General features: G+C 37.6%; 1 protein-coding gene across 1 annotated transcript in view; it reads left to right on the plus strand.

Moving 5' to 3' along the window:
- The window catches only part of LOC126094434 (uncharacterized), a 514,476-nt gene that overhangs the window by 459,481 nt on the left and 41,299 nt on the right, over window positions 1–13,696 (plus strand). Inside the window, exons 8-10 of the mRNA XM_049908800.1 lie at window positions 8,297–8,562; window positions 8,861–9,136; window positions 10,643–10,803. Coding sequence (XP_049764757.1) covers window positions 8,297–8,562; window positions 8,861–9,136; window positions 10,643–10,803 — 703 coding nt within the window. The remainder of the gene's footprint in view (window positions 1–8,296; window positions 8,563–8,860; window positions 9,137–10,642; window positions 10,804–13,696) is intronic.

Genomic DNA, 13,696 nt, shown 5'->3' on the forward strand with positions numbered 1-13,696 from the left:
CTGATCCATACATTTTCCTGAGGACCTTCCTCCCAAATGTAAGCAATTGGTTAAGATGTTATTTTTGTGTGCTCCAGGTCTGACAACCATACAGGCATTATTAATATTTCATATAGTCCTGATTTTAGTTGTTTTTGATATGTTTCTACATTTTAATACTGGTTTACCAATTAATAGCATCTGTTTCCCACCTGCATTCTTGCTTTAATCTCTACTTGAGTTGATGTTCTTCATTAAGAATCAGTCCAAGACATTTGAATTCTTTTATGTGTTGATTCATGGTGCATTAGACTTTTGGAATTACGAAACTTCTTTCTATGGTCATATACTCAGTCTTTTCAGTACTAATTTGGAGCCACAATTTTGATGACACTGATTCCATAGTCTGAATACTTTTTTTTTTCACTTCTTCTTGCATGCATGGTATTAGGGCAGTGTCATCTGCATACACAGGTTATATTCTCATTATTGATTTGAAAACCTCAAAAGTTCTCTTTGTTGAACTCTTGAACTACCTTTTCAAGTGCCACATTCAAAAGAGCAAATGACAATCCATCTCGTTATCTTAACCCTGTATCCAACTGGAAACTTTCTGTCATTTTATTGCCTGTCTTAATCATAGCTTTCATGCCTCTATCATTACAAGTCTCACCAACTTCTCTGATTGGCCAAATTTTGTCATGGTTTTAACCAAACTCATTCTATGGATCTATTATAAGTGCTTTTGAAGTCATTGAAGAGAAGATGTAATTCTTGGTTGTATTCATACATTTTCTCCCAGATCTATTTTAAGACAAAAATCTGGTCATGGTTGATTACACTGTTTGAAAAATTCCTTGGTACTCTCCAGTAATTTCTGTTTCCAGTGGTTTGATTCATTCTGGGAGACAGTTGGGGAAGATTTTGTAGCAGCTGTTATGTGACTGTATACCACAATAGTTGTCACGTACTGATTTATCTTTCTTTTTATGGATATAGCATATCACGGTTACCTTCCATTCCTTCAGTATTTCCTGTTTTGTCCAGATTGGTTTGTGGATTTAGGAGCAGAGGGCTTTGTCTCTAGGCTTGAGAAGTTCAGCAGGAATTCCATTCTCTCCCAGACTTGTACCCTTCTTAAGGTTATTAAATCCATACAAAGTATAAAAATGGATGTACATATTCAGTCTGTTAAAAAAGTACCTGAACGTTTCTTCTTCTCCCCCCGCCCCCTCCCCCCCCCCTTTTTTTAACACCTTATGGATGTGAATCTAGTGCACCTGCATGAGCTTTATAGTGTCACTCGCTGGCAAGCAGCAATCAAGTGAGATTGTTTGTAGTGCTAGCATCGGTTTTTCATAGTAAGGGAAGTGGCAAAACAACTGGAGCAGTGCTACTGCACCAAATTTTGCCAGAAACTGGGCAACAGCCAGGTGGAAACCATTCAGAAGATACAGACAGCTTTTGGTGACAATGCTATGGCGTTACACAGATTAAGGAGTGGTACAACAGGTTTAAAGATGGCTGCACATCTGAGGAGAGTGAGCCACACTTTGATCGGCCATCGACATGCTGTAATGACCAGGTCTTTGACACAGTGAATACTATGGTGATACAGAACTGTCATGTGACTATCAGAGAAATTGCACATTCCATTGTGACCCAAGATTTGGCCATGAAGAGAGTGTTGGAAAAATTCATGCCAAAGCCATTGCCAGCAGAACAAAAGCAACTTCATGTTGAAGCCTCAGATGTCATTCTGGACTCAACCAACAGTGATTCCGACTTTGTGAACAACTCTGAACACCATAATTACTGGTGATGAGTCCTGGGTGTATACGTATGACCCAGAAACCAAATCCAAGTTGTTGCAGTGGCAGCATTCCTCAGCACCAAGACCAAAGAAGGCCCACTGAGGGTGCAGCAAAGTCAAACTGATGCTGACTGCTTTCTTTAACTTCTGTGGTGTGGCACACCATGAGTACACACCACAACAATCACTAAAGAGGACTACCAGGATGTCCTCCATCACCTATATGATGCTGTGCAGGGCAAGAGATTGGACTTGTGGTAAACAGGAAATTGGTGTCTCCATCAAGACAATGCACATTTCTTGTAATTGATTCAGACATTTTTGGTGAAAAAATAGATTCCAGTGTTTCAACAGGCTCCTTACTCTCCTGATGTGGCCCCCTGCAGTTTCTGGCTCTTCCTGAAATTCAAGAGGCCTTTGAAAGGAATGCGATTTCAGACAAGGGAGGACCTTATGGCAGTAATGACAGCCGAGTTAAACTCTATTCCAAAAGAGGCTTTTTTGACATGCTTTCAACAATGGCTGCACCACTGGGATAAGTGTGTGGAGTCCCAAAGGGAACTACTGGGAGGATGATTACATGTCCAATGATCCAGGTAAGCCAGTCCCCTTCCCGATCCCCCACCTGCCCTCCTGCCCTCTCCCCTTCCTGGCCAAAGGTTGGATACTTTTCTAACAGACCTCATATTTATGTATGTACGTTCCACATCTCCCCATAAACCACTGGACTGATTTGAACCAAACTTGTTACACATATCACTTACTGTCTATAAATACTCACTCTGGGAGTAAGAACCACCTATCTATCGCAGATATGGGGGTGGGTGTGGAAAAGCTGTGTAGCTCATGGCACTTGAAGATCCATACTAGTTGTATAGTAACCGATAATGATGACAACAATCTTTAAACATAATTTCAAACCTTTACAAAACTTTTTCCCACTGACAGCTGTCACAAAATGAGTCAGGTATTCCACTGGATGTATCTGCACTATTGTATTATTCTACGACACAAGTTCAGGAGATATGACATAAACATTGAGCAGTGTGAAAATGAACCTTCAGGGTGAAATTCGCTAGAAATGTGTTCAAAGACATGTTAAATATGTTAAATACATGTGAAATATATTCAACATGTACATGTGCCAGCAAAGCCATGAGTAAAAATCTCACCCTAAACCCTTGGAACGATTTCAGCCAAAATTGGTACACATATTAGCTACAGCATGGAAAGAAATAGTGTGGCATTAAGAACCACCAGCCTCAAAATGGGGTGGGAGTAATAACTAGCAGAGAGAATGGAGATGAGGAGATGGACAGACAAAGAGAGGGAAGTAGGAGATTGACACAGATAGGGGGCAGAGGATGTGGACAGAAAGAGGGGGAGGGGTAAATGACCAGGGAGAGGGGAGAGAAGGAGATGGGCAGAGAAAGGAAAGAGAAGGAGGTGGACAGAGACAGGGGAGGAAGAGATGGGTAAAAAGAGGTGGGAGGAGGAGATGGATAAGGAGAGGGGGAGGAGGAAAAGGACAGAGAAAGAGAAGATAAAGAGATGGATAGTGTGGGGAGGAGGAGATGGGTAGAGAGAGGAAAGAAGAGGAGAGAGCCAGAGACAGGGGGAAGGGAAAGATGGGCAGAGAGATACACTGCTAGATAATGGAATAAATACATACCAGGGCAATTCCAGGTACTCAGCTAGTATGACATAAAAGATAGGAAAAGTAGATGGTAGATCTACATACCAGGCAGTGAAGATATTTCAATTAACAGTTCGTAACATAGCCTTAAATTGGAGTACAGGATGTAGCAGAAGTTTGGTCATGCATAGCTACATGCAGGATTTAAAAAAAGTCCACCAAGAAATTCCTGGAAACTCAAATTTTCTAATTCAAATATTTCACTAACAAACATGCTATCATAGGGAAATTACACATTTTTGGAATCAGAAAATCAGGGCTGGGTGTCTGAAAGGATTACATTCTGTGACTTGAACATTCTGAAATCCAACAATTTTGAACGTTTATTACTTTTTTTATTAATCAGTTTTTAGGAAAGATAAGATTTTCTTTATAACGACAAGAATGAGGGCTTTCAGATAGTTTATGTCAATCCTAAAACAGTGAATTATTTGTGAAATTGAATTCTGAAGTATATGTGGTTCCAGAGAAACACAAATCTTGAACATATGAAAGAAAATGTGTTTTTGTGAATGTTATATGCTGCTGTTATCAGCCATCTAATAACTTTACACTGAATAATTAAGTTTTGAAAAATATAGCTCAAATAAGAATTTTTTGAGTTTATGGATACACATGGCACATGTATTGCCTATGTAAAAGAGCTGAAAAGGAAAAAAGAAAATTACATTAGTGGAGGGACTAGGTCAAGCATATCACTTTGCCACATCTCAAGATCATTTCCCTTGTATAGCCCATCTGTATAGTCCTTCTATCTTTCAGCCTTCCAATTTTATCTTAGTATTGGTGCACCATCTGAGCTCTGAAAATTCATACAGGTGCTTCCTATTTTTCCAAAGCTCTCTTTAATTCTCCTACAGGCAAATCTATCTTTTGCATGTTTATGGATTCTTTTACAGTTCTGTGTTTCTCTTGTAGTCAATCCTGTTTACCATTTCTTCACTTTCTCTCAATCTAATTTTTAAGATATCTGTAGTTCATTTAGCTGCTTCATTTGTGTGATGCAAGAATTTGTAGAGGGCGTTGTCCTTTTGCATATTTGACCCTGTACTGTTTTCACTATTTCATCTCTGAAAGCTACCCTTTCTTCTTCTCTTGTCATCCTTTCCTCTCTTTAGTCAATCATTACTTAATGTTCCCTTTTAAACTTTCAACAACTTCTGGTTCTTTCAATTTATCAAGGTCCCATTTGTAATTTCCTAACTTTCTGCAATTTCTTCAGGTTTCAGTCCTCAGTTCATAGCCAATAAATTATCGTCAGAGTTCACCTGCCCCGTTAGTCATATGGTACAACATAGTGCTTTCCGGGCGGGAAGGTGTGCCAGTCCCCGGCACAAATCCACCCGGCAGATTAGTGTTGAGGTCCAGTGTGTTGGCCAGTCTGTGGATGGTTTTTCTGGCGGTTTTCCGTCTGCCTCGGTGAATGTGAATTGGTTCTCCTTATTCCACCTCTGTTACACTACATTGGCAAATGCTGCACAAACACTTTCTCCATGCGCAAGTAAACCATAATTACTCTACCACGCAAACATTGGGGTTACACTCATCTGGAGTGAAACATTCCCGGTCGGGGAGGGGGGGTCCACTGGTGACTGAACCACACAATTCAAACATGTTTTTGGTGATTTAAAGTGAGAAGGAGCTATACAAACTTCCCACTTCTTTTATACGAGGTGACTTACTTGAGATTTGCAGCCAATCTTCTTTGCTGGCTAGCTAGCTGCTGGAAAACTCTCTTGACTTTGTCTCCGTAGAATGATGTTAGCTATGGTAATATTTAAGCCTCTCTCTCTACTTGTGAAATAAGTAGATATGTGAACTTTAATTGTCATCAATCAACAGTATATTTGGAATCCATACAGAATAAAATTCTCACTTTCCACATACATATACGACTTCCAGTAAGTCATTCACTCCGTCCAATGTCAGAAACAAATTTAATTACATTTACAAAGGAGTTGGCTTAAAAACCATGACTCTACTTCACATGAATCATAAAATAGATCTTGCCTCTACCAAGTCTGGATTAATAGTTCACAAGATTACTTTTTGAACTGTTATTCTTTCACATAACAATAGTCAATGACATAATGGGCACAGAGCTGCATAAAAGCTCCATGGTTCTTCCTCTAAAACATCTATGGATTGCCAGACAAATACTTCTCAGTGCTGTTTGACTACTGCACCTACTTTCTTCTCATGACTGACTTTAAACATGCACACACAAATATGTGATGCGCAGTAGGTAGGATTTTACCATCCCACACTCATATCTAGAATATCGTGTGTTAGAGATGGTAAAAGGCTGAGTGGTTCTAGAATTTACACAGAAATTCTTGAATCACTACATATCCCCCCCCCCCTTCCTCAGATCAAAAATGCAATATTTTATACATAATCATTATGCAACTAATATAACATGTAATAACATTTTATATTTCAACAATATACATTTCTTTTTCTTCTTTCATTGTGATACTGTCCCCTTCTCCTAGGATCAGCACGTGTTCTTTACTTGTGGGTTGACCTTATGAGAGCACTTCCTGTTTCCATTCTGGTAGGTACACCCCTTATAAAACATCCCTATTTTTTAGGCCACAGGTCTTCCTATCATCCTATCTCCACATAGATATGCCTGCCCTTTATACATAGTGAATGCTGAGTAAGCCCCCATTCTCCTTTCTGAGTAGGCCTCATGGTTCATTACCCTAGTATACATTTCTATGTTTAACATAATTAAGTATTTTCTGGTAAAGATATAAATCTATCTTAAGCTTCACACTTATTCTTTAATACATCATTTACTCCCTAGAGTCCTCTTCTACTTATCAACTTCTATACTTTCAATAGATACTATGTCAACATATACTATTCATGTCCTACTATTCTTCAATTCATTAGAGTATTTATTATACTGACATTTCTTATTGATCAGCAAGATTAACATTATCTCCTGCTTTCATTTTCTCTTTTTTCTCATGCCTCTTTCTTAGTTTATATATCCCTTTTCTTATGTATATTCAATGTAGAACCATCATAGCTTCCTATATTTGGGTGCATATTTTTCTAGATCCACCCATATTTTCCCCTAAAACACTTGGCGGTTCTCACATTGTGACGGGCTTCCTAGTCTGTAATTTTATGTTTGTGTCTAAGTGTATACTTGTGTATATGAAGATGTGTGTTTGTGTAGTCTGATTCTTTGGCCTTCTTATCTAAAGATAAGATGTAGGTTATTAGAAACCATTGAAATATGGAAGGACCTCAGCGATAGAAGTTTATGAATATGTAAAGAGGGAAAAAATAGACAGGTCCTCAAATGAGAAGTAAGAAAGGGAAAAAATAGATATGGATGCTAGGATCGAAGAAGAGAAAGAAGATAGCCCCAAAGACAGGAAACCCTTCCCACCTCCCTTCCCCAGGGTCCCTACCTCTCAGGTACTTGAGTGAGATGATGGAGGAGGTTTGGTGTTAAATTGTCTCCTACAGAATGGACTTGTCCCACCTTCACCGTCAAAGTCCCCTAAGGAAATACTACCAACCCTATGGAAATGTCAAATGGTGAAGAATCAGGCACACTTGTTTGTGAGGGTTGTTTGAAAGGTGTGCTGTGTGTTTTGTGTTAGTCATGATTTATCTGTTTGTGTAAATCATGCATTTATCTATAATACTCACCCCTTTCAAAATTTTATACAAACCCTCCCATTTATATCACATCTCATAAAAAGTATAAAATACTCTATAAAAAATAGAAAATCTATACACTAAGGCATAACAATTGTTCGGTTAGTCACATCTTATTATAATTTCCATAAGTATAATAATCTGTTCAGTTTATTTTGTCTAGATACCATGTCTAGATACCACGTTTTCGGTGATTTTCTTAAGTTGTCCTCTATTTTATAGTCATATTCAGTTTTCTAAGCAATAAGACTCCAGGACAGTTCTAGATTTGAAAGGATAGATGACAGAATAGTTTACGATTTTAAAGGAATTTGGTGCAGGAAGACTATTTTAGAAGAAATGCCAAAAACAACTCGGGATCCGATGGCCATCACTCAGCCCGTTAACTCAGAATGTTAACGTCCCTGGGGGATAGATGATTCTGCCCAGGTCCCATGGATCTGATATAAACTTTTCTTGTGCACTGTCAAACCAGTAATTTTCTTTAAATTTCTTTTGAAAGTCTTCCCAAGAGAAAAAAATTCAATATTTACTGAAAACCATTCTGAGGCTTCCCCGAAAAGGTACTCCACAGCAAATTTGATTTTCTTAGAATCTTCCCAATTTTTTGGTAATGCTTGGTTAAACCTTTTTAAACACAGGACCTGATCGAGGGAAACAACAAGGCCATCGGAGTTGCTACCTTCTGAAAATGCTGACCAGACACAGAAATGAATGAATGACTGTATTGCTCAGAGAAACTTCTTATTTGCATTCCTTTTTTCCTTATTGGTTATCAGACTTACTCTTACATTACCACTATTTGACTTTGTATTGGTACACCTGCATGCACCTGACTAGAGGCTCTGTTCATGAACACAGAAGCTGAATTATCAAAATTTTCACAGCAATGTGACTATAGGGCAGCACATTTTTCTCCTTTTTCCTTTCCTTCTATCTCTCTATCCTTTACAAATCAAAACAGTATGAAAAAGATAAGACTGCTACTCACCACATAGAGTGGTGCTGAGAAGTGGCCATATGTGTATGAGTTGTGTGAATATGTGTGTGTGTTTGTGTGTGTGTGTTTGTGTGTGTGTAATTCTGTTGTGAAATAATTATGTTTCTTACTGTTACAACCCCAGGAACATGCAAGTGGTGACTTGACAGAGAGAAAAATGAACAACACATCTGTGGAGAGTAAATATCTTGAAGGATCAGTTGAAGGTGGTGTGTTAATAGAAAACTCAGATATCAAACAAGTAAAGGTTGCCACCTCTGCTATTCCACCAACAACAGCCAAGGACAAAACATTGGGAAAAGATGAAGACTTCAAAAGCAAAACGAAACCAACAATTGATAGTCTCAATAGAAATAAAAAGCTGATAACAGCATCAACTGCAAATTACAGGTAAAACAGCCTTTCAATAAAATTAATCTATGCTACATTTCTGTATAAACTTTTAAATGAAAAAATTAAGTTATCCACCCATGAAACTATATGTGCTGATCAAATTTGGACATCATCATAATTTTAGCTGTAAGATAATTTTGACAAAAAGTATGTGTATATATTAAAGACAGTAATTTTATATTATCTTTTCAAATGATAATATAAAAATATGAAGATATTTGTATTATTATTAAAATTGTATTGTAATGGCTTAGTTCCATATGCTGTTTTAATGAAAACTAAAAATGGTTTCCAGCAATTCATGGACAAGGATTCTGCCACTTACTAGCATCAAACCACAAACTTTCAACAAATCTGAGTCAGAAGATGGTTTTATTAGTAGCCAAGAAAGAGAGAAATATGTAGTAGCTGAAGAAAAGATGTTGGACAGTACTAATGATTCACAGGCTGAGTCAGCTAGAATAGAAAGCCTCTCTGATTCTTCTGGAACTATACATGAAGAGATGAAAATGATTCCAGTTCCTATTTCAACTGTGATACCATCAACTATGATTAATCACAGATATGAAAGGTATTTATATTATATGATATAATTACAACAGGGAAAATCTGGAATGGAACAGCAGTATTAATTAAGATAGAATGCTACTCACCACATTTAAAAATGGACTGTCAGATACTTTTAGCTATCAGATGAAGAAATGCACACAGCACACTTTCATCATCCAGTGACAACTTTTCAGAATTCCTCAAATCCCTGAACATGGAAACAAACCTCACACCTGCAGATATAACTGAGATCCACCACCTGAATACTGATCTCAACCTTTTAGTCCCACCTGCTGCCAAATGCTGCACCACTGTTGTTATGAACCACAGGGATTACCTGGTTGAGCAACTCTGCCAGCTTTCTGGTGCATCCACTTACAAGCCCTGCCAAAGCAATCTCACACGACGAATCTCTGGCTTTGTTGAGCAACACATTCAACTATTACCCATAACCTACCCATGCAAAACACACTAACTATTTCTTCTATCAACTCTCCACACGTCCTGTCATTTTAGCATCTAGCATCCTGCCCATCACTGTCAGTGCCACCTCCCTCTACACCAAAATCCTCAATATCCATGGCCTTACCACCATTGAGTACTTCCAGTACCAGACTGACTCCAAATCCTGCTCACTGCAATCAACTACATCCTCATCAATAAATATTTTTCCTTTGAGGCACCACTTAAAAGCAAATCTCCACCTCATGGGTGATTCCATCAGTACCTCCATTCACATCAAATGTACCAACTACCAACAATATCTTCATTTTGACAGCTGCCACCCATTCCACACCAAGAAGTCCCTTGCATACAGCCTAGCAACCCATGATCATAGCATCGGCAATGACAAGCAGCACCTCTCTAAATATGCTGAGTGTCCCACCAAGCCTTCACGGACTGAAATTACCCTCCCCACCTTCCTCAGAAACCAATTTCCCATGTCTTGTCTCAATAGTCACCTATCATCCCCAATGGGTAAGTGTCATCGAAATTGTCTCTCATTTGTTAGGAAAGTCTGTAATCAGAAACTCATTATGACTCTTTTTCTTCCACCATTGACCATTTTCCTGTAGAACTGTTTTGATAACTTCATATTTGACTTAAATTCTTCAGAATTTCCATTATGCAATCTGTTAACTGTTGCATTCATGTCTCAAAACTTTGGTAATGTTTATATATGTGAACAGTTCTGAATAAAAAAGGAAGCTGCCAATGTTTGAGAAAAAAGTACTTTTGGTGGGACAGTCATTTTTTACAACACAATTAGTTTTGATACCTACTTTGCAGTTTCTAAGCATATAAATTGCTCAACAGTTAGAGTATATTAGTCTATACTCTTTTGAACTCCATCCTCTTCTTTCTGTTATGCATAGATTTGTGTTTGATTATAATGTTTGGTCTTGTTCATTAATATAATCTGCTCCAGACAGTTCACTCCATCCAAGTTGTCTTTTAATATTTCAGTTGTGAGTTACCCATTCAAAATTTTAAATCTTTCCTAAACTTGATACATTTACATCCACAGAGTAGACAACTTGAAAGGTGAAACAATAGTTCATGCTGTAGATGAACCTGAGGAAGAGAGTAACACTTCTGGCAGCACTAATGTGTCACCGGTACCTGCAGTTTTACTGCAAGCAAATAGTGGTGGATGCGAACTCAACAACACCTGTAATGGAACTTCAGGTATGGAAAAAGTGGTCAGTTTTTAATCATAGTTATATATGAAATGCAATGAATATAATGCACTGCACTAGAAGTTTCTGTTAATAGCTTTTATGAAAATATACCATATTTACCCCAATTGTTTAACATTATATTTAATCTAAGCTTATGCCATTTTGATAATGTTGTTGTTCCAGTCATCAGTCCGAAGACTGGTTTAATACAGCTCTCCATGCCACTCTATCCTTTCTGAGCCTCATCTCTGAATAATTGCTGCAACCTACATCTTTCTGAGTCTGCTTACTGTATTCATCTCTTGGTCTTTCTCTATGATTGTTACCCCAACACTTCCCTCCAATACTAAATTAGTGGTCCCTTGATGTCTCACAATGTGATCATCAACCAATCCCTTGTTTTGGTCAAGATGTGCTGCAAATCCCTTGACTCCACAATTCTGTTCAGTACTTCTTCATTAGTTACATGATTGTCCCATCTAATCTTCAGCATTCTTCTGTAACACCACATTTTGAAAGCTTCTGTTCTCTTTTTATCTAAACTGTTTATCATCCATGTTTCACTTCCATACATGGCTACAATCCAGATAAATACCTTCAGAAAAGCTTCCTAACACTTAAATCTATATTTGATGTTAAGAAATTTCTTTTCTTTGTAAATAGTTTTCTTTCCATTGCCAGTCCACATTTTATATCCTCTCTACTTTGGTCATCATCAGTTATTTTGCTGTCCAAATGGCAAAAGTCATCTTGCTTTTGCTACTGTTCATCTTACATCCTCCTTTCAAGACAGTCCATTCTGTTCAACTGCTCTTCCAAGTCCTTTTCTGTCTCTAGCAGAATTATAACATCAGCAAACCTCAATGTTCTTATTTCTTCCCCCTGAACTTTAATTCAATTTGATAATACAAGCAGAAATGAAATAAACAATAAGAAATGGTTTACACCAGTTTTTATCATAATATTAATTTCATGTGGCTCACTGGCCTGGTGTTAGTCTTTCAATTGGACACCATTTCAGCAACTAGCATGGACCTGACCTACCACAATTATCCAATTGGGGATAAGGGATCTGCAGTTTAGAGTAGAATCTGAGTGACATGTCATTTCTGGTTACTCCTTACATGATTGAGAGGTGAAGACTAGGTTAAAACGCAGACTGAAAAACGTAAGGTCTGACTGGGATTTAATCATGCTTCCTCTTGATAGCCACTTAAGTGCTTTACTGCTAGACCACCAGGCCCAATAATAATAATATAATAATAATGATTGTAGGATTATCTGGAATGATAGTTTCATCTAATGAATGAGAGAGGAAAAAAGAGTAATTTATTATATGCAAGCAGCACTAAAGTTGGAAAGTCACTTGCCCCCACCCCTCCCCCATCCCAAAATCTTGGTTGTGTCAGATGGCTCTGTCTGTCATGAAGCGTGAGGTCCAGTTTAGGTTTAAAGTTTATAATTTGATCGTTGGTTGGCAAAGCAAATGAATGTGACTGACCTGTAGCATAACATAATGAGTTATGTTTGCACCATATTTAAATGCACCTTGCCATACTTTATGTGATTTCAGCTATCAAAACTAAAACTGTGTTGTAAAGTCAGAAAACATTCATTAGATAATGGACAGGTCTCTGATGAGTATTTTGATACATTTTACATACATATATTGTGCATAAACTATGACAAATGTGAGGAAGGGATCTACTATGTAACTTTCACCAATATATGGATGTTTCTTCTTTATAATCTTGCTTGTCACAAATATGTTGTTGTTTCTTCCATATATGTTGCAATTACTGAGGTTGTGGTTATGGAGAGCCCTGAGAACACAAGGTTTGTTTGTTTGTTTTTTTAAATACATAACAGATTTCACATCTGTATTGACATGAATATGTGACAATATTCCTTCATCACTTCCTTCCAAAAAGTCATCTGTCCACTTCTTTTTCCATGGTTGTGTAGGACTTGCAACTGACACACCTCCTTTCATTCCCATCTTACCTCACTATTAACATTGATAAAATTGCTGCACAAAACATACAAGTATGTCACTGGTCCCTACCTAGAATTTTACTGTCTCCTGCAGAAACATACATTATTGTTGAATATTTGTCCAATTGTTAAGTCGGTTGACTTCCAGCAACAAATGGATTCAGGCAAACTGCAGTTTCAACATGGCAGATGTTCATAAAAAGATAGGTATGCAACTTGTTCTCCTGTGGTTGACAGCATGATGAAATTTGCTGCCCACTTACCTCTCTCCTCCTCACATTCATCCTAGTTGTCAGGAAAGCTGGTGTCACTGTTCCCCCTCCAAATCTTCCAAATTCTTCAAAATAAATTTGCATGGGATGTCAATTCCCAAAGATTCATCTGTAAATGTAAGACGACACTTTATTAACCTACTAGCTGACAGACCCAGCTTTGCCTGGTTATTCATTTTGATAATCTTCTGTTAGAAATGAAAACATAAAATGAACTGTTTTTGTAGTGAAGTATAAAAAAAATTCTTTTCAATGTATTCATGTAAACACCTTTGAAATTATGAAACAGTAATACAGAGAACTATGCGTAATATCAAATGTGTAAGTACAGTATCCAAATTAAGATATATGATCCCAGACAGTTTCTGCATGCTGGACTTAAGTTCCATCGTATGTTTACAAAGTCATTTTCTAAACATTTGTATGGAAATGCATTTTTGTAGCACTATAGATGGCTATTGTTTTTGCCTACAGTCATTTGCATTTCACAGTTGAAAGCTATCAAAAGCACTGCCAGGTATCAGGAAATCAGGAATTTCCTTAAGTTGACTCGAATGTAAATTAGTATTAAAGAATAAATGTATTAAAGCTTCATGCATGAGGAAACATTTTTTCACATATCGCAGTGTTTGA

The sequence above is a fragment of the Schistocerca cancellata genome, chromosome 8 (assembly GCF_023864275.1).
Source record: "Schistocerca cancellata isolate TAMUIC-IGC-003103 chromosome 8, iqSchCanc2.1, whole genome shotgun sequence".
Classification (NCBI taxonomy): domain Eukaryota; kingdom Metazoa; phylum Arthropoda; class Insecta; order Orthoptera; family Acrididae; genus Schistocerca; species Schistocerca cancellata.